Here is an 18953-nt window from a genome sequence, read left to right as displayed (position 1 = left end):
AGGTGTACAAAAACGAAAGAAGATGGCGGAGAGATCGGTAAGGCTTTCTGCCCTTTATTCTTCTCCTGGTCCAACGTGTCATCTGATCTCATTCTGAGAAAGCTTCATGGTTACGTTAGAAGAGCCATGAATTCATCTCCGGTACGTGCAAAATTCAAACAAATTCACATAGAGAGGTAACGTTGCAAAGGTAAAATCAAAACTGACGGCCAGGATCATGGGTTAAAGTATTTCTTCTGGGTCCAAGAGACTGCAGTTTGGGCATATTTGAAAACATATTCCAAACTTTTAAAACAAGCTACAGGCTTTGTTTGACTGATTAAAAGATTTATTTGCTGAGGAAAACAAAAGGAAGATCCTTCTGGTGAACACTTTCTTTTTCCTTTCCAGAATATTCCCATTTGCCTTGCTCATACAACAACTTTCTGTCTCTCTTCCACTTCTCACTCTTCCCCGTGGTTATTAGATTTTTTTACAGCAAAAAACCGTCTTGACTCCCGTCCTGCCTTTGACAGAAATTTGATGTGGAAGTGGTATCTGTTCAAAAGAATTCTGAGCTCAGAGATAGCAGAGAGGTATTGAAAATGTCTATAAATAATACAGTGAATGTGTTTAGGATCTACTTCCAGGCTATGTTACAAACTCTGGTGTCCAAGCCACCACGTCCTAAGTCATCTATATAAAAGTCGTGACCTCTAGACTCCAGCAAAACGAGGCATCTTCTTCATGGCTTTGAAAAGCGTCTGAATTATCCCTTCCAAGCAAGTTTCCCTGTTTAAGGAAGACCCAAGATCAACTACTTTGTCTACAACCCAAAACCCAGAGCAATGGGAACTGCAAAAAGCCCTTCGGATGGGAAGAGAACAAAGAAAAGGAAGACATTTCTTAAATGATCAATGACTTGGCTTTACAGATCTGGACTGAAACATTTGGGTTTGTAGGTACAGCATCTTTTGCTGCAGAATTTCTGCCTAGACACGACACTGCTGACTCCAGACAAGCAAGGGGACAGAATCTAGTCCAATCCTGCCAGGACTGTGCCTAGATAGTCTTGGGTGCTTGGGTGGGGGATGACCATGGGCTCAGGGAAGTCCTTGGAGAGCGACCCATTTTCAAACCAGTATTCAGAGCTGATCTTGGGTCTGCTTTGGAGATGGAGCTGTTGTCACAACCACAGTGGAAACTGCTTTAGTAGAGCCAGACACTGTTCCCTGTTGGAGATGGGAGGCTGGTACAGTTTGAATCCGAACCTGTTGGAAATGGAAAGAATGACATTCAACTCATGGCAAGAACAACCTGGTGACACATTGCACTCGCGTCACACTCGGAAGCGCTTTCATATTATCTGCCTCTGCTGCCAAAAAAAATTCAGTTATATGAACAAGACCAAGCACCAAAACATAGCAAGAACAGAATCTGTCACAAAAAGATCACTCTGTCCACTGTTCATGTGAAATCGTGGCAAGACATTCCAAGATTAGGGAGGAAGAACTAAAAAATACGTGTCGGCTGCTTTTACAAGTTTTCAGAAGAAGAATCTGGATCCATTGGACACTTTGCTTCTAGAGAATTGTTAGCAGCAGCTCTCAATGCAGATTAATTCTTTGAAATTACTGAACACTAAATTTACAGGTAGATATGCACACAAGTGATGCAATTTCTTCAAGAAATGGTGACCTCCAGAAGCCAAAGCACAAAGCACTACAAAAACACCAAGTCTTCAAGTAGTTGGCAACATTTTGTGACAGGATTTTTGGTTTTACATTCATGAACTTTTAATGGAACCCCACATATCAAATGTAAAGTCCTCACGGAGATGTCAAGTAATAAAAAAGCAAATACCATTCTATTTCTAGGTGCCGTTACCTGCGTGGCCTGGCCTTGCTGCTGCAGCTGCTGCAGTTGCTGTGCAGTCAGAAAACTCACTGGCTTGTTCCCAGCGATGAGTTTTGTCCCCGCCGGCATTGTTGTCAGGATGATATTTCTACCTAATCCACTGATGCTACGGAAAGAGAATTGTGGAAAGGTTAGTGAACAGCAGGCTAGGTCCTTCACACTCACAAATTGTTCTTCAGTTGCTAGGAGATTAAAGTTACTTAGCTAATTTACTAATGATTTTAAGCAGTGTTTTTTTTTCCCCAGAAAAGTGGCAAATACACAAGTGAGAAGTTTATGTCAATCACTATGACAGAGAATTCCTTTATCGCATGAATTAAACCCTCTAATTCTGGACCATGCATATCACTGGGTTCATCTGATCAGACCTGAACACTTCTCAAGAGATGCAGAAAATAGCCGAGCACACAGTGTTCTGCCTGGAAATATTAACTGAGGGAGACACTACGAGAATTCATGGAAGAATAAACAAAACGACTTCAGTATGTGAATGCCAGAGGAATTTCCACTGAGGCAGTTAACACTTCCTTAGTTTCTTTAACGGAAAGATGGCTTCAGATTACATCTATTTTCAGGTATGTCACCTGGTTAATTCTTTCTGAAACACCCAAACTAATCTAATAGCTGGTTTCAAGGCAAAAACCATTTTTTTCTTCAGTGTGTTTGCTAAAACATCTCAGGGCACCTAAACAAAGACTCTACTCTCATATCCATTCTGTTTCTTGCAGCTAATGGATCTATTAACAGACTCCAAGTCTGTTCCACCCTCTGCTCGTGTGCTCCCCAGGAATCTATCAAACACAGACCTTCCCCAGCCTATTTCTACAACCAAACTACCAGACGTGAAATACTCACTTGGCCCCGAGATTGCCCTTGATGATGGGGGCAGTCACCACACTCTTGCCTTTCACCGGCTGGCTGATCACCGACAGAGGCACCGTTATTCGTGCTGGTAGTTTACCCTGGAGAAGTCGAAGAACATGTGAGGAGGTCAGCAGAGAAGCTGCTGCCAACATGCAATTAAACCACTTGGCTTGATTTTTATGAGTCCTGGGTGTAGAAACCAACAGTGGGTTTGCTGAGGAAATGTGCTCCATTTCAGGCTCATTAAAATTCACTTCACAGCTGCCTGAGCCATGAAAAGCCACATCATCTTTGCACCACAGTATTTCTCTGGGAAGGATCACTAAAGCCATTCATGATTTTTATCCTTATTCAGCTTTCACAGTACAGTTTATGGTGTCTTCAGCTTTGGGCATTAAAATGGCATTAAAGCGGGAATTTGGTTAAAAACATTAGTATGTTATAAGCGCTTCTAGTTCTGACACAATTCCAAAGGAAATAATTTTGGAGGTGTGAGGCACAAGGTACGACTTCAGATACGCAGTTTCCTTCATTTGCTCACAATACAAGGTAAGTGAAGACATATCTGAGTGTTTTCTGGTTATTCAGCTACAATTCCGACACCATTAAATTAGTTGCAGACCCACATTCTATTAAATGTGAGCCTTTGTGGCTGTAAAGAGCAGCTTTTAGACATAAACCATCACTGTATTTCAGCATTTCCCTTTCTCATGCACCTCCAGAGAAAGCTGAGCGTTACTTACCGCCTGGGACGTAGATACGACGGTGGTGCTGACGGGTACCTGCCGCACGGTGGTGGCTCCTGTGCCTATCGTGATGGGAGTCCCCGCAGCTCCCGAGGCCACGGCAACCGCTTTGGACACGGTGGCACTCACAGTGGGCAAGGAGACAGCCGAGGTATGGACCGTGCCGGCCACGCTCACTGCCGAGGAAGAGGGGACTTGCTTAGCGTGAGTAGCTACAGTAATCGTCTGGCCGGCTTTGGGGGGCATCACCCCCAGCCCCTGCACAATTCTGATCGTAGCAGCCGGCTTGGCCTCCGTGGATGCCACTGTCGTGATGGCTTTGCTCTTCTGATCGGCCACAGTCACGCCCAGCGCGGGCATCAGTCGGAAAGCGGAGCTCGTCGGCTCTGCAGTCTTTAGGTCCGGAGTCACTTTAACCACTGTGCTGCCAGCCGGGCTTGAAGAAGCTGAAGTGGCTGTGCTGGTCTTGGCTGGAGAATCAGCGGTCTGGACAGGATTGGACGTCACGTGCAAAGTCGCGGAGATGCCTTTCCCAGCAGTGCTGCTGCCTGCAGCTGCTGTGAAGAGGTCCTGAGTCAGTTTGACGGTAGTGACTTGTGATTTGGCCAGGGTGGCCATCATGTCCGGGGTGATCCGCAGCACGGTCTGTCCCTTCGCGTCTGTGGTGATCGAGGACGGCGGAAGGCGCAACACGTCCTTTCCTTGGATCCGAAAATTGGTCGCCGTGAGCGGGATGCCGCTTCCAGGCTGGGTCTTCATGCCGAGTTGTCCTGTAATAGCCACCTGGAAGAGATCGGAGAAACGGCTGTATCAAACCAGGAGAGTACAAGGCAAAAACAAAGTAAAATTTTCCAACAGGATGTTTGTTCCTGTGGGAATGGAAGCAGCACGATGCTGGCACTTGTCTCTCCCACTCTCTCTCACCTGCTTGATGATATTCTGGCCGGCTACATTCTGGATGACCGTGGTAGAGGAGGTGCTTGTAGCAGAGCTGCCCGGAGAGCTGGTTGCTGGTTTTACGGCAGGACTGGGTGCTGCAGACAGTCCTGTCACTGTGATGCCCGTCTGTCCTATCACAGAGCTCCCCGGTCTTTGCACCTGCACTGGACTGGTTTGGGCTTTTACCGGCAGAGTCATCACAGCCTATGGAAAGACAAAGAGGCAGCCTGTGAGCAGATTAACACAATATTAACAGACTTTTTATCCCGTGACTTACAGCTTGCAAGTTCTATGGACTTTTTATTGCAATGCACAATTTAATGGTGACACATAATAAGAAATAAGGCAGGAAAAAGGAGCACTGAACAATATTACTAATGCACAACTCTTTCTGTGCTCCAGCCCTGCAGTTACTGCATGTTCTGAGTGAGCAAATAATCCCTGTGCACCATACTGAAACACTAGAAGTCACCAGATTATAAATCAGAACAACTCTACCACTTCCATGCAGCCAAACTCACCTGAGGGAGCACTTTGGTCTGCGTGGCCGTCGCCGGGACGCGGATTTGCGGCACCGATGCAGGCTGCTGCTGCTGGGTTACCACCGGGGCTTGCTGGGACACAGCGGGGAGGCTGGACTGGGCTGTGACCACCCGGACCTGCGGCAGGCCCGAGGACGTGGTGTGATTTACCACCCGGGGAGGAGCCGCCTGCGGCCCCGGCTGCGTCTGTGAACTCTGGGCTGTGGAAAGCAACGTCCCAAGCTGCGGCATGGTAGGGGAGGATACCAGAAGAACACTGTGGAAAAGATAAAGCCAGTAGATGAGCAAAGTTATAGAAAATGGCTGAGAAAGAACCCGTAACATTCACAAGCAACGTATGAGACAGAGGAAGTACCTTTGGCTGGGTTTTGCTGGCTCCGATCCAGCGCTCGATACGCTCTTGGTGACCACAGACACCGGTGGGGGTGAAATCGGCGTTGCCGGTAATGCTGGCGCAGTCGGTGTCACGGGAGTCACGGGAGTTGGTGGCATGCTGGAGTCACTGAGGCTCAGCTGGCTGGGCTCTGATGTGCTGCTGGGCAGAGCTTTCACAGAACTCTCCTTGCTACTAGATTTCTGCAAAGAAACCATGTCAAGCATAAAGGTCTGCACAAAAACTGGGTCTGACTGTTGCACTCTGAGCACTTTAAGCCGAGTTCTGTATGGTTATGAACGACGCCCTGGTGCTAAATCCTGAAATCAGAGATAACTGACTGTCTGCCTTCCTCAACTGCAGCCACAAATGGGCTGGTGCTACTCTGTTGGCTGCTCCTGTTCTCAGGGGAAAGTGCATCTCAGCAGTGACAAACATTCATAACGTGCAGATTTCCACCTTGGTTAATTTGCCAACAGCAACTACTTTATGAATATTTATATATCAATAACAATAACAAAACCCAGACATCCAAAGCCTGACAGCTTCAGCACAGCAAGGGGAGAGCAGCACTCTGCTACAGATTAACCTCAAAACTAGATCTGAAAGACCAGTCCTAAGACAGGGAGCACAAACAGATTCCATTAATCTTTCTGCTGAGATCAACAAAGACAGCAGTGGAAACATCATGAACTGGTAACTCAACTAGGTGGCAATTTTCATCAGCCACTATGGATGCAGAATTTATGGATTAAGTTAAGCGTGTATCTCCTTCCCGATCTCAAAAGCAGCTGTGCAAACCTGTGCAAAATAACTTTACCATTTTAGCTGGAGGTTTTGGCTTCTGCTGAAGAGCTTTCTTGGCCTTTGCTGCAGCAGCTTGAGCCTGGTGGATCCGTTCTGCAAATACGAATCGATGGTTAGACCTCCTGAATGCAAGCAAAATGATCTAAGGGGCAAACTCAGAACTCTAAGTTCATCTTCAGACAAGAAATCAAATACATATAGTAATCTAATAGTGCAGAGAAAAATATCAAATTAAATTAGCCAAAAAGGCTGAAAAAAGACACATAAGAAGCTGTGAATGTGCATACAGCTGCAGTTCTTGTACATGAGATTCTGTATTTCAAACAACTACTTGAAACTGATACACTGCTCTGCAAGACTGGATTTAAGTGCTGATGGGCTAACATTAGCAAACTGACTAGAGAAGAAAGCAAGACTGACAGATTAATGTTCAATATCCAGTTGGACCGAAGAAGATCAGGAGATGTACAAAAATTTTCAATGCTTAAGATATCACCAAACCAGGCTTACCAAACTCTTCCTCACTCCTGTCCCGGTGCAGGTAGATCCACAACTTGCGTCCAATATCGTATTTCACACAGGGATCTTTCTCGTAATGTAATCGATCCAGAGCACCACTAACAACAGTATTAACCTGAAAGTTCAGAATTCACAGAATTACAGGATATCCCTGGTCGGACCAGCCAAAGGTTATGAAAAGAAAAGTAATCCTATTTGCAATAAAACCTGAGTAAGCTGCTAGCAATTTTCATCTGAGTAATAACTGACAGATGTTGCAGCACAGGCTGCTGTTTGCCACCAAAGCTGAAAGCTCTGATAATTCACTGTTTCTCAACCTAAAAGGTGAGCAGATACATGGCACAGTGTTGATTTTGTAGCTTTTCTAGCTGTTTTTTTCATCATCCAGAGTTCGGTGCAGATTTGCAGCTGCTCACCAGAGCAGAACATAGTTCTCATAAGCTAATCAAAGCAGCATAAAAAATTATTTGGCATTAGCCACTGAATACCACCCAGGACTGTGCGGTGTATTTTCAGGAGAATCTATTTAAGATCAGACACCACATCCAACTTACTTGAGCACTCGTGACATCGGGAGCAAGGAACTGTGAATCTTTAAGCAGCTCACAGATTTCAGCACGAGTTCCTTCTCCATTAGGAAGGCGAGCAGCAGCATCACGAACTGAAACGCAAAATCAGAGCTTAATCTTGCACCTGTAACTAGGTAGTTGTATTCAGCAGATACATTTTGGTATTGTTTTCTTATCCCTGCTCTCATAGTGCCTACTCGCTCACTAATAATGTAGATTCCTAAAATAATCATTGTTTGGAGGGTCACGGGGGCCCTTTTCTTTGGCTATCACCTTACCGAGGGACAAGATGGTAACATATGCTGGTCTGTCTGAGCGCAGGAGAGAATGCTCTCGGGCTTTGTTTAATGAGGTTTCCTTGTCAAACACCCCTTTCACGGGACCAACAACTGACTCAAAGCCATGCATACGGAAAGTGAAAGCTTTGTGGGGCTGGCTGTAACGGTAACGTTCCTGTATTTGGAAACAAGAGGACTGAATTTAGCAGGAAACATGTAGAGCAAAGTCAAGTTATTTTACATTTCAGTTATCATCGTTCTCTAGAGAAGGGCTTCTTTTATTATTTAAAGGCTCAAATATTGCTGTATAAACTAGTTTTGGATCAAGACAAGCACAAACTACTTCAAGAAGAATATAAAGCTCTTCTTACCCGAAGTGTGCAGGTGCAACACATTAGGTAAATTAAGCAGCTGCACAGACTAGAGAGGTGCCAGAGATAAACCTTCTGCCCAGCAAACACCCCTTCCCCCAGCAACAACAAACCCTTTCTTCCCCCTCTAATCTGGCAAAAGAGATTTCCAAAACTGAACCTGGATATTCCACCATGGACACAGCACATGTACCCAGGGAGAAGAACTGTCAGCATGTCTTTAACCTCTAATACACACTTGCAGCTACTGCAGACAAGATAACTAAGTGTATGGGTGCACTAACTGCCACCTGCTGCTTGTACTCATACACACCCCAAAAATATTATAGAGACGAGTCATCCTTGTGTGCTGGGGGATGACAGAGGAGATACAAAGGTTGGTAATACTGATTTCAATCAATTTTGCCCAATAGCCATCGGAAATACAAGTGGTTTTGGAGTAAGCAGCTAGGCTGCACTATTAGAAATTGTTATGTGAGGCCAAGATACCCACTTCAAGGCAGAAGAAACACATTAATTCTTTACATTAACAAAGCTTGCAGAGAGTACAAAACTGTCTTACAATTTTCTTGGTTTAGTGGCCAACTGTTTCAGCATGTGGATTTAAAATTAAGATTCGCTTCTTACCTGCTCCTGGAACACGCGTTTCTCCTCTCCAGTGCTAGGTCGGACTACATAGTCAGTCCTTCTGAAACAAAGGTCACCATCAGTTCTGAGCAACAACAAGCCTGCAAATTCTTCTGAACAAATTCTGAAAGCATTTGATAATATCAATAAGTCCGGCAGTATTATATACTTACACTCTGGGAACTGGTGTTGTGGCATCTGAGCTGTCTTCATTTTCCTATGGAAAAACAGAGAAACATCAGTGTTGGATTTAACTCAGTCAGGTTTTCTGCTGCTAGAAGGTGATTTTTTTCTGACTCACTTTGAAAAAAGTCTGGTCTTTGGTCTCCAACCAGAGTTGAAACAGTGCTGCCAATTCCTTCTCATGATCTTGGCAAGAACCTAGTCCAAGAAATTAACTATTAGTCTGAATAATCAGAAGGCATGGTCTGTAGAAAATACGAATGTGTTCAGACAGATTTGAAGGGTGACACAAACACAGTTAGGTCAGCAACATAAAGATCTACAGCCCAGCACCTTTGCTCACTTATTCTCTGTCTGCTGCTGATACTAATGTATTGTGAAAACCTCAAATCCAAAATACATCTTTGCCCAGCTAAAAAGAAAGTTCCAGAGAAAACAAGAGCACAAGACACTCACCAAGCAATTTCCACTGCTGAGTTTTTTCCTTGAATTCCACAAAAGGCGAGAAGCTGGATGGAACATCTACAATGAAAAAAGTGCATGTCAGAGACATCATACAATTGTCCAACCCCCCAAATGTTGTAATGCAAGCTGTTAAGACTCATAACGACAGAGAAAGCATTTTACATGATTATGTATCTCTAAATTTATACCTTCCCAAAGGGAAAGTAAGCATCTCAGAGTAACAGTGCAAGCACAAGAAAAGAACAGAACAGGATAATGAGTCTTCCATCTACAGGCTGTCAGATGAGATTCTGTTCATGCTGTGAGGCACTGGGAACTGTTACTGTACGGTGACAATTCCTGGGTGCATGGGATGCAAGTTCAGGATTTACAGCATTCACCAGCAATATGGGGAACATGAAGTATCCACGCTGCAAAAGCCACTACAACCTACACTCTCTCTCCCTTTAAAATTTCCCACTAAGCAAATGAGAGCCACGGATTAATCTAGTTTGAAAGGAATGTCTGAAGTTTAGCTGCTTTAAGCCCCAGGTCAAGCTGGGTCAACTTCATGTTTTCCGTGGATTGCTCAGGGCATCATCTGGTTTATTTTTTATTATCTCTGAAGACAACCACAACGTCTTCGCACCAGAAAGAGACTAATTTCTTCCTGCTTCAAACATCCTGCCTTGAGCGCGTGATCTAAACAGGAGAAACTGCCTGTCTAGAGGCAATTTCACACACATTTTCATATACTCAGGAATCAAGCTGGATCTTATCTACCATCCACATGCAAAACAAGTTTACCACAATCAAGAAATGTAAGCAATAAGAAACACTGTCAAGAACACAATGAATTTTTGTAGTGATGAATTAAAGCTGATTTGAGCTATAATATAAACCAGCACTAATTAGAACTGAGGTACAAGCACCATCACTATTTTTAACAGCCATTCTTACCTCTGCTGTCACCTGTCAAGTACTGCAAGGCGGGTAAGACCAGTTCAGACCAGTTAGAGGCAAAGGAAAACCAGTTATTTAGTGCGCTGGCAGGAGAAGATTGCCAATCTAGAACTTTATCTTCAAGCTGGAGAGGAAAAAGAAATATTCTATTAAAGATCTCACACTTTAAGCTATGGCTGTTTTAACAGAAAACAAAACAGCTAAACATATCCGGGGGAAAAGAAGATTTTTATATATAGAAATAAAAATCACCTGACTTTTTAAAGTAACCATATTTCATACAGCAGACATTGAAAAGAGGGAAAAACTTCCTCACCATCTCTGCCCTTAATATACAGAGTACATCTAACCATGATCTAAAGAACAGCTATGGAAAGACTTAAGAGATTCAACTGACTAAATTTATGAAACATGTTAAAAACAAAATGTGGTACGTACTCCCAGAGGGTTTAATTTCTTTAATATGCCATCTACATATTAATATAATCTACAGCAGGACAGCTCTGGTGAAAAATCACTATTACATGGCTGTAAGAGCCTGTATTCCCTAGATAAGTGGGTGGTTCCTTACCACAGATAGAGTGGCAGGTCCTTCCAGAAACAGGATCTCCAAAAGCAGGAAAAAGAAGCTGGAAGATATTTCATTTATTCCAAGGCATGGCTTCATATCTTCGAGAGGTCTTCAAATGAAAGAAGACAAGCAGAGTAAGTTCCCTGAGGAAATATCCACCTTCACACCACATATTTCCCACATCCCAAGCTGCACAAAACCTGCAGGAGTCCCACAGAAATCTGAGCTGCTCTCCATCCGTGCAAGGCGCCCAGGGCCCTCTGGAGTACTTACTCCTCTTTGACAGACGACAGAGCCATGGGGGAAGGATCCTGAGACATGGCTGGGATTCCGTCCGCATTGCTAAGCGAGTCAGCCAAATCTTCCACCTCGGATTTAATAACCTTTAGCTTTTTTTTCTTCTTATCTTCCTTTTCCTTCACTTTTTTCTTGAGGGTTGCAAGGTCGTATAAGGCTTTAGATACAATAAAAAGTAGAACAATTAGAAAGCTTCCTATCACATTTTAATGAGAATCAAACTATACATTTAAACGTATATTCAGAAGCGTACGTAGTACTTCATTGCATCTTCCCAGTCATTTCCACAAAACTTTATTTTTCCCCTCAATGCTCTGTTTTAACAGAAAAGCCTTATTTTTCAAACCAGAGCACAGATAGAAATTAACATTCATAAATTAGCTGGAAGCACCTTCAGCAGAAGGTGGAGTTGCCTGTGAGAGACTGAAAGGGAACAACGCACAAGCCCAGAGTGGTTAGCCAGCTCTGTGACCAGCAAAAGGACACAAAAATCTATCGAGACCACTTTTACCCTTTGCTTTTTGCACACACAGATCATACCAAGCATTCACCAGTGCACAAACACCGTGTCCAAGCCACTGACCTGCTAAGGAACCTTTCCTGCCAGCATTTACTCGAGTCATGATGTCCTCAAGAGTCACATCTGTCGTCACCAGATCAGGGTGGTCCTACACGGGACAATGGGATAGAAATTAAAATTAGGAAAGACCAAAGTGTTAAGGGCACAGAAGATAACTAAGTACTGAGACACCCCAAACTTACCCCGGATCAGCTTATAAAGTTATTTACTGCAATAAAAATTGGGAGGTCTTCTAATCCTGAAATCCAAAATTTTCTCTCTCCAAAACACAACACTAGAATTATAAAATCCTTCTAAACAGGTAAGTGTAAATAGGAATTGCATATATACGCTGACATGTAAATACAGGTTGCGAGTTGCACGTAAAAAGTAGCAACCATTTTGTCACTCAGAAGTACCCTGAGCTTTACAGGTAACAGACTAAATGATAAAATGCAGTCCCACTCCCCAGACTTCTTGACATCTTACAGGTTGCCGTTTTCGTTTCTCGTGGTGCTTCCTCAACATCATCTTCAAATCACTGTCCCCAAGTTCTATCTTGTCTGCAACAAAAAAAACTTTCAGAGATTTCACACGAAACGACAGATTTTCAAACTAATTTCTTGTGAGGTCTCAAAGTAGCTCTCACTCCTAAATCTGTATCGGCCCCTGGTTTGGTTCTCACCTGCTGTTTTCATGTCCAGGGTTGACAATGTGGGGATCACTCTCAGGGGAATTGGTGGACTTGGACAACGTCCTGGAGAACTTGGAGGCCAGGAGCTAAGATCTAAAATAAAGAAAGAAATAAAGAAAGAAATTCTATTCCTCCATGTTCATTGGATCACAGCTAATAAAGCTGGAGCCCAGTTTCCATTCTTCTATCAAAGACACTGTCCTCACATCAAAAATCTGTCTTTCTCCATTCACACCTCAAAAATCTTCAGTCCAGGTCATTACCTTCTTCATCAGAAGACAAGGTGGTATCTCCACACTCCTCTTTCACTTCCCTCAGAATCTTCAAGTAGCGCCGATGTGTCCGTCTATCTCGTTCTTCTGTGTCATACGTTGGTGGGATGTGCCTTCTCCTCAGGGTCGCATCGGGGCCTCCTTTCCTGGCTAAATCCAGCAAGTACTGAAGGATGAAATACGGGTGACATTAGTGATCTCAGCTACGACATTATAAACTTGAACAGAGAAGCTCAACTCACTTTCACCAAGTTTAACGTTTGGAGTAGAAAACAAAGGCAGAATGACTTGTTAATAGGACAGTAAGCTGTAAAGGGGCAAATGTGGGAAGAAAGGGACAAGGCAGACACAGAAAAAAAATAATACACACAAGCGAGAACTATGAGAGTTTCAAAACCTGAGATGTGCAAACTTAACAATGTTTCTAGTGTTCTCATATTATAGGGGCCATCAGAAAACCAGAAAAGCAGCATTCATTTAGAGGAAAAGACCTCTGAGAATTGTGAATGCACAAATACCAAGACAACCGATTCATTACAGAGCACAAGCAAGCGAGGATCACGCTCCGAAGGCACTCACGTTGCGGGAAGCGAGGATCTGCTTGAGCAGCCGGTAGAAATATTGCTGCTGAGAGCTCAAGTACCGCTTGTACTGGGACTTTAAACAGAGCTGCCGGTATTTCACAACTTCAGGATTAAAGTGTCCGTCTGTAAGAAAGAGGTAAAAAACACTTGAGTTTTCATCAAGCTCTAGTCAAGAACTTAACCCAGAAAATACAGTTTATTACACTCACTGACCCCGGAAGAGTTTCTGGGCGATGTGCAGTGGATTTCCGAAACGGAAGTTTTCACCGCCGAACAAGGCAGAGATGACTTTGTTCTGATGCTCTCGGTTGTTTTCAGGAAAGTGGGGCAGGAATTTCTTCAGGTGGTCTCGCTGCGCGTCTGTCAGCACCTCCTGCCACGTCGACAAGCTGACAACTTCAAAGAAGATGTCAGGCTAAAGAAAGCAAAAAACGATCGTGAGGAAAATGCGTCCATGATGATTTTGTAGCCCTAACGGCTTTTTAAATAACGCAAGAGACTGTTTCACGCCAAATGCGGAAAATAATAGAGGAAAAGTGAGGAAATTAATGACACTATTAGCAATGAGAAAACAAATTCAAAACTCCTAACTAATAAGACCTTCTTAAAGGCAATTTTAAAATAAGAGAGGTTGTTATCTAGAAAAAGAACATAATAATGGTTTCATAAGATGTTTTCTTGAGATTAATCAAAGCCCTTTTGAAAACCTTTTCTAAGACAGTCAGAAAGGTTTCCTCTCTTTTCAGTTTGCTCTGAAAGCTCCGCAAAAGGAGTTAAACACACTGTTCATCAAGGATCGGAAAAAATAAGGCGTTTTAGCGCTGCTCACGTCCTCCAGCAGGTCCTCGGGCAGGCTGACCCGGGCGGTCCCCAGCATGCAGTCCTCCATGATGCGCCCGCCGTGCCCGTCCCCGTCCCCGCAGGGTCCCAGCTCCAGCGGGTCCGTCAGCATGTGCTCCAGAGAGTCCATCTTCACCCCGAGACGCGGCGGCACAACCCTTGGAAAACAAAAATCCCAAATTCTAACGCATCCCAGGCTGGGGGGGGGCACGTTTTGTGAAAGTATAGTCGGGTGGTGAGATACGTAAGGCATTATAGCGTCAATTTACTGTTTAATTACAAGAATAGCCACGTAAATAAAGAAATACTTTGCCAGACAGCGCACACTGAAGAGAAGCCGCTAAATTAATGTATGCTGTGATTAGGCTACAAAAGACGTACCCATCATTAACCAATTGACGTGATACATTCTTTCTGACCACCCGTAAAACCAGGGGATATTTTTCAAGTTTTAGATACTTCTGCACGACAAGAGGGAGACGGAAGATGAAGTAAAACATTGTTTAGAAGCAGAGTCCTCAGCTTGTATTTAACTAGCAATTAATAGATGCATTGTAAGTGAGAAACGGAACAATTATAACTAACGTCATCAGTTATTTCTTAGCATAGATGGATTGTATGTCAAAATTTTCAAAAGTTGTAATGCATCTCTAATCATTATGTGAATATAAGCAACGCAAAAGCATCCAGTCTTTGGAACACTCATAGAAGATGATCCTCAGCGCTGACAAAATAAAGAATTAATTAATTATACTGTTAAGTATAATTAACTCTGCAGTTATTTCTTCGTTTCAGCACCATGCACAGACTGGAAGGTACCGGTGACCCATCTTGCTTTGCCTCCCACCTGCAAATACCCCATGTCAATAGAGCTAAATACCATGAAAAACTGTATTTAAATCCTGAAGGCGGTTTTAATGAGCAAAAGGTCTAAGTTTGGGTACTTAGGCCGGGCTTGCAGCTCTGACAGGACCGAGCCCCCGCCGCCCCTCAGGCACCACCGGGCAGAGCTGTGCCCGCCCCCCGCCTCTTCAGGGAGCAAAACGCGCCAACCGCGCGGAATAAAACAGCTAAAAATATAAATAAACCATCAAAACAGCGTCGGAGAGTAAAACCATGACAGAACCCCGCGTGTCTCATACCCGCTGCGCTGACTCCGGGAGCGACACCGACGCGACGGCGCTTTCCCGCGGTCTCCCCGCCGCGGGGCTGCCCGGGGAGGCTGGCGGACCGCCCGATCCCCGCTGGGTGGCCCCGGGCCGGTCCCCGGTCGGTCCCCGGGTCGGCGCCCCCTCGGTCCCTCAGCCCCGCCGGCGACCGCTGGGCCGCGCCGGGCCGGGGGGGCGGGAAGCCCCCGCACGCGGCCCGCACCGGAAGGCGGAAGTGAACGGCGGAAGTCGACGGTGGAGGGCGCATGCGCCCTGCGTTCTTCCCGCCGCGCCTGCGCAACGGCCCGCGGGGTTCGGTCGCGGTAGAGCCCATCGCGACCAAGGACATTTAAAAGGCGACAACCCCTCTCCCCCAGTGAACAGAGGCGGTGCGACGGTGGGTTTTTTTTTAAAAAAAAGAGAAAAAGATTTATTAATTTCGTGTATTTTACACGGGGGAGGTTGCACAAGACTCCGAACACGAGAACAGTCACCGAATGTACAACGAACACGCACAGTTAAATAAGAGGAGGGGCCGAGGTGCAAAATCAGGGTGCTTGGGGGGCTGTTTTGTCGTCTTTGTTTGTGGAGAAACGACTCAAAATGCTTCCAAGGAACAAGCTGCAGTGACGCCCATTTCTGAGCAAAATGACATTGAATGAGAGATCTTTGGGGTGCTCTGACTTAATAATAAATCCTGTACCTTCTGCACTGCAGAAATTGGAAAAAAAATCCATGCAAACTCTTGTCTTTGTTGTTGTTGTCTAAAAAAAAATCTGTGCAATCACTGTTGTTCCTTACTTGGGAAGGAAAAATTCATGATACTTCACTTTCCAGGGCTGCTTCTCTCCCACTGAGGCGTTGGTTGAACTCGAGACATTGTGAATTAACGTGGGTACCGAGAAACTGCTCTTGCTGGGGGACAGAGTAAAAACTTCGTTAAGAGTTGAGTTCACAGAGGCTGCTTTAAAATAGTTTCCTGGAACACAGTGTAGTTTTTAGCTTTAAATAACTGGTACAAGGGTCCTCATCCTGTGATCCTTTCCTAAATAGAGCAAAATATTTTTAAACCCCCCACTTGCAGTATCATTAAGTGGAAAAAGCTTAATGTTCATCTAAGACTACAGCACTTTTAAGACTTTAAAATTGCTCCCGTGAGGCAGGATCCACCTGGAATATCCCTATTTCCAAGACTTCTATTTTCCTATTGGCCACACCATTTTTTACTTGTTATTAAATAATTTAGCAGCCTGAAAACAAAGCCAAGACAAAACCTCTCTCACAGGAACAACATCGCATCGCCCAACATCACAATTCAGAAGCCCTCGGCAACATGACTTCACGTCAATTAGTGGGATGGGCTCCTGTTCTAATGGTCCTCATTAACTTTGCCAGTCTCATTAGTGCCCCAGTACGGTGGTACGGCAAGAGAAGCAAAATCCCAGGAACAAATTTATCTGTATTTTGATCTCATCACATGCAGTCGCTATTTCCACGCCATATTAACAGATACGTTAATTACCAAAGCAATACCTGCTATGAGGCTTTGCCTACATGGAGCTCAACTTCCCCCTGTCCACTCCGAATTCGAAATTCGTGTCTAAAAGCTTTAACTCCGCAAGGCCTGATACTACGACGTGTAAACATCCATAGGGCTTACTCACATGGGTTATTCTCATCTCAATCTGTGCGAGTACTTAGGAAAAAGGATCCTGGATTCACGCTCAGTGCAGCACAGGAGAAAACAAATTTAAAACCAAAACAAGCCTCCCTCAGTTCTTCAATCTCAAGGGCCATTAAGAGAAAACATCCTTCTTTGCTTTTCCTTTTATAAATAAAGGTGTCCTGCTAGGCACAGACATTCCAGAATGAGTTTTCAAGCAGAGTGAAAGGAGGCTTAAGGTTTAGACATACACAGTATATCCGTGGAGTCGTAGTCATATTCTTGCAAATACCAGAATGCATTAAATAACCAAACGACAAGATCTGTGAAGGAGAAATACACAAGAAAAATAAAATGCGCTGCCTTAAAAGGTAAAACCTTCTCTTTCCCTTTCTCCTGGTCCCTAAAAGTGACATGAATTCTGTACATAGACCAGGTCTAGCAAAGGAGACAACCCTGCCGTGGCTTTCTGCGTCCCGTCAATAGTGGTCCACGAAAATGTTCCTTGTGTGTCCTGACTCCAGGGCCAGTCACTTCACAGAACTGTCCAAAGGAATTACAGTGCATCGTTAACAAGGTATTTGGAAAATCAGGGTTATTAATTCTCCATCCAGTCTTCAAGGGGAAAAATATATCCACTTGGAGGTGAGAACAGAGACAACCACCCTGCCTCTTCAGAGCTGTGCACCTGCACCCTCGTTTTCTCCGGGCAAAATTATCTTTAGGTCTCAGCAGAAGCTGCTACGCAGACTGAGACTTTCTTAATTTACAGGCAAAAGTGCGATTTTCCCTGCAAATACTGGAGGGGAAAGGAGATAACAGCGACTCCGTACTACCATTCTGTGCTACTATTTCAATCAGTTTGTTCCAAATACGGGTTTAAGACTGCACCTTTTTTTGTTTCTGGAACTGCTTGGTAAAACAGGGCAGGGCAGACAGCATGTAAACAGTTCTCTAGGATCGGAAAAATAATAATAATTTAATGGACTGCTTCAGCACATCTTCACAGCTTCATCGTTCTATCCATCCCCGCGCACGAGGAGCCACCGCTTTGCTGCTGCTGCTCTTTTTCTCCAGGTGGTCTGCTCGCATCGAGCTGGTTTACTCCCTTTCACCCTGGCTGCTCAAACAAGGACAGAGGAATGAATTCTGCCACGTTTTGGCAATTTACACCACGTCCTCCTCTTTAACAGCTCCTATTAAAAATATATATACAACGTAATCAGCCAGTTAGCCTTCAGTCAGGCAAGCTTTTCCCCATACAATTGAAATTAAAAGTTGTTTACTGGAGACACTTCCAAAACGGAAAAATAAGGGTCAGCAGACATGCCAAAAATAAAGTCCAGAGCAAGCAGAGCTTTTGCTTCTCGTTCTTTTTGTTAAAAGCTGCATAAAATAGCATCCCAGAATGATTTGGAGGGTACTTCTTCACGGTCACAGGGGACTTAAACCCTCTTAAAGCATTAACTAGAGCTCCGAGACTTTAGTTGACATTAAGTGAGCATATACTTCAAAATATATAGAGCTCCAGGATGCCCGTGTACCTGGGCTTTTTGGGGGAGGTGACAAGTGACACCATGAGGCTTCTTCACTCGTGTTCTGCTGAGAAAGTTCTGGGTTTGGCGATGTGGACCTCGCTGCCGCCGCTGCCGTTGGTGGTCGTGGTGATGACGTACTGGGCGGTTTGCTGCTGGCCACTCGGCTGCGATTCCAGGGGCTCCGCGTGGGCTGGTGGCTGCGAAATGCCGACCGGGACCTCGCTGGAGAGCGAAGAGTTTTGTTTCGCCTCCAGATCAGGCTGACCTTCGGATATCACATAGTGAGTCTGCGTGGGGAATAGGAAAAATAAGGAATAATTGTTTCGTCTTTGTCCTGGTGCTGTGCTGGAAGATTTTGAAATGAAGTTGTATTGCATTTAAATGAATCTGAGAGCAGCAGAAGCCTAAGACAGCAGCGACTCTTCTTATTTTGCAATTGTACAGGTAACAAAAAGCTATCAAAATACTTCCAGAAACAGTTCTGAAATTTGGTTTAATGCATACAGCTTAGTCATAAACATTTTTAAGACTAATTTATACCACTAAATCATCCCTTATCCTGCAAACATGACTGAATGAACACTTTTGACTTAAAGTCACATATACAGGGGACGGATGCAGAAATCTATTTGTAATCACCAAATAAAGGACTATGATGTAGATCAG

The 18953-nt window shown here is 44.4% G+C and overlaps 2 protein-coding genes across 14 annotated transcripts in view; both read right to left on the bottom strand.

The window, feature by feature from the left end:
• Positions 1-306: 306 nt before the first annotated feature.
• NFRKB (nuclear factor related to kappaB binding protein) lies at positions 307-15316 on the bottom strand. 3 transcript variants are annotated; one of them, XM_082070274.1, is made up of 27 exons: positions 15081-15316; positions 14693-14785; positions 13928-14096; positions 13312-13513; positions 13094-13221; positions 12506-12680; positions 12234-12335; positions 12038-12111; positions 11573-11657; positions 10966-11146; positions 10693-10801; positions 10119-10245; positions 9171-9236; positions 8833-8912; positions 8705-8748; positions 8532-8592; positions 7534-7708; positions 7241-7347; positions 6678-6801; positions 6181-6260; positions 5343-5563; positions 4967-5243; positions 4431-4649; positions 3504-4289; positions 2752-2858; positions 1867-2002; positions 307-1250 (listed from the first exon to the last, which is right to left on the bottom strand). In XM_082070274.1, the coding sequence occupies exons 3-27, from the start codon at positions 14066-14068 to the stop codon at positions 1125-1127; spliced, it is 3933 nt and encodes a 1310-aa protein (XP_081926400.1). In that variant the 5' UTR covers positions 14069-14096; positions 14693-14785; positions 15081-15316; the 3' UTR covers positions 307-1124. The 3 variants fall into 3 exon arrangements, with proteins under 3 accessions (XP_081926400.1, XP_081926399.1, XP_081926401.1); XM_082070273.1 differs by lacking the exon at positions 14693-14785; XM_082070275.1 differs by lacking the exon at positions 14693-14785 and having other exon boundaries at positions 8532-8589.
• A 172-nt stretch (positions 15317-15488) lies between these two features.
• The window catches only part of PRDM10 (PR/SET domain 10), a 36727-nt gene continuing 33262 nt past the window's right edge, over positions 15489-18953 (bottom strand). For 10 of the 11 annotated variants that reach the window (XM_082070582.1, XM_082070580.1, XM_082070581.1 and 7 more), the window contains one exon: positions 15489-18574. In XM_082070582.1, coding sequence (XP_081926708.1) covers positions 18338-18574 — 237 coding nt within the window. In that variant the 3' untranslated portion in view covers positions 15489-18337. The remainder of the gene's footprint in view (positions 18575-18953) is intronic. The other variant, XM_082070584.1, reaches the window with a different exon arrangement.

The sequence above is a fragment of the Streptopelia decaocto genome (assembly GCF_964273445.1).
Source record: "Streptopelia decaocto genome assembly, chromosome: 21".
Lineage (NCBI taxonomy): Eukaryota > Metazoa > Chordata > Aves > Columbiformes > Columbidae > Streptopelia > Streptopelia decaocto.
The sequence above is the reverse complement of the archived record's forward strand: the minus strand, read 5'-3'. Positions and strand labels throughout refer to the sequence as shown.

Bases quoted from the DNA above. Each gene is read 5' to 3' on its own strand.
- NFRKB (XM_082070274.1), bottom strand. From the start codon at position 14,068: ATGGACTCTCTGGAGCACATGCTGACGGACCCGCTGGAGCTGGGACCC. The intron at 9,237-10,118 runs GTAAGAATGGCT...TTTTCATTGTAG, and splicing joins CTTGACAGGTGACAGCAGAG to ATGTTCCATCCAGCTTCTCG. The intron at 8,913-9,170 runs GTGAGTGTCTTG...TTCTTGGACTAG, and splicing joins TCAGCAGTGGAAATTGCTTG to GTTCTTGCCAAGATCATGAG.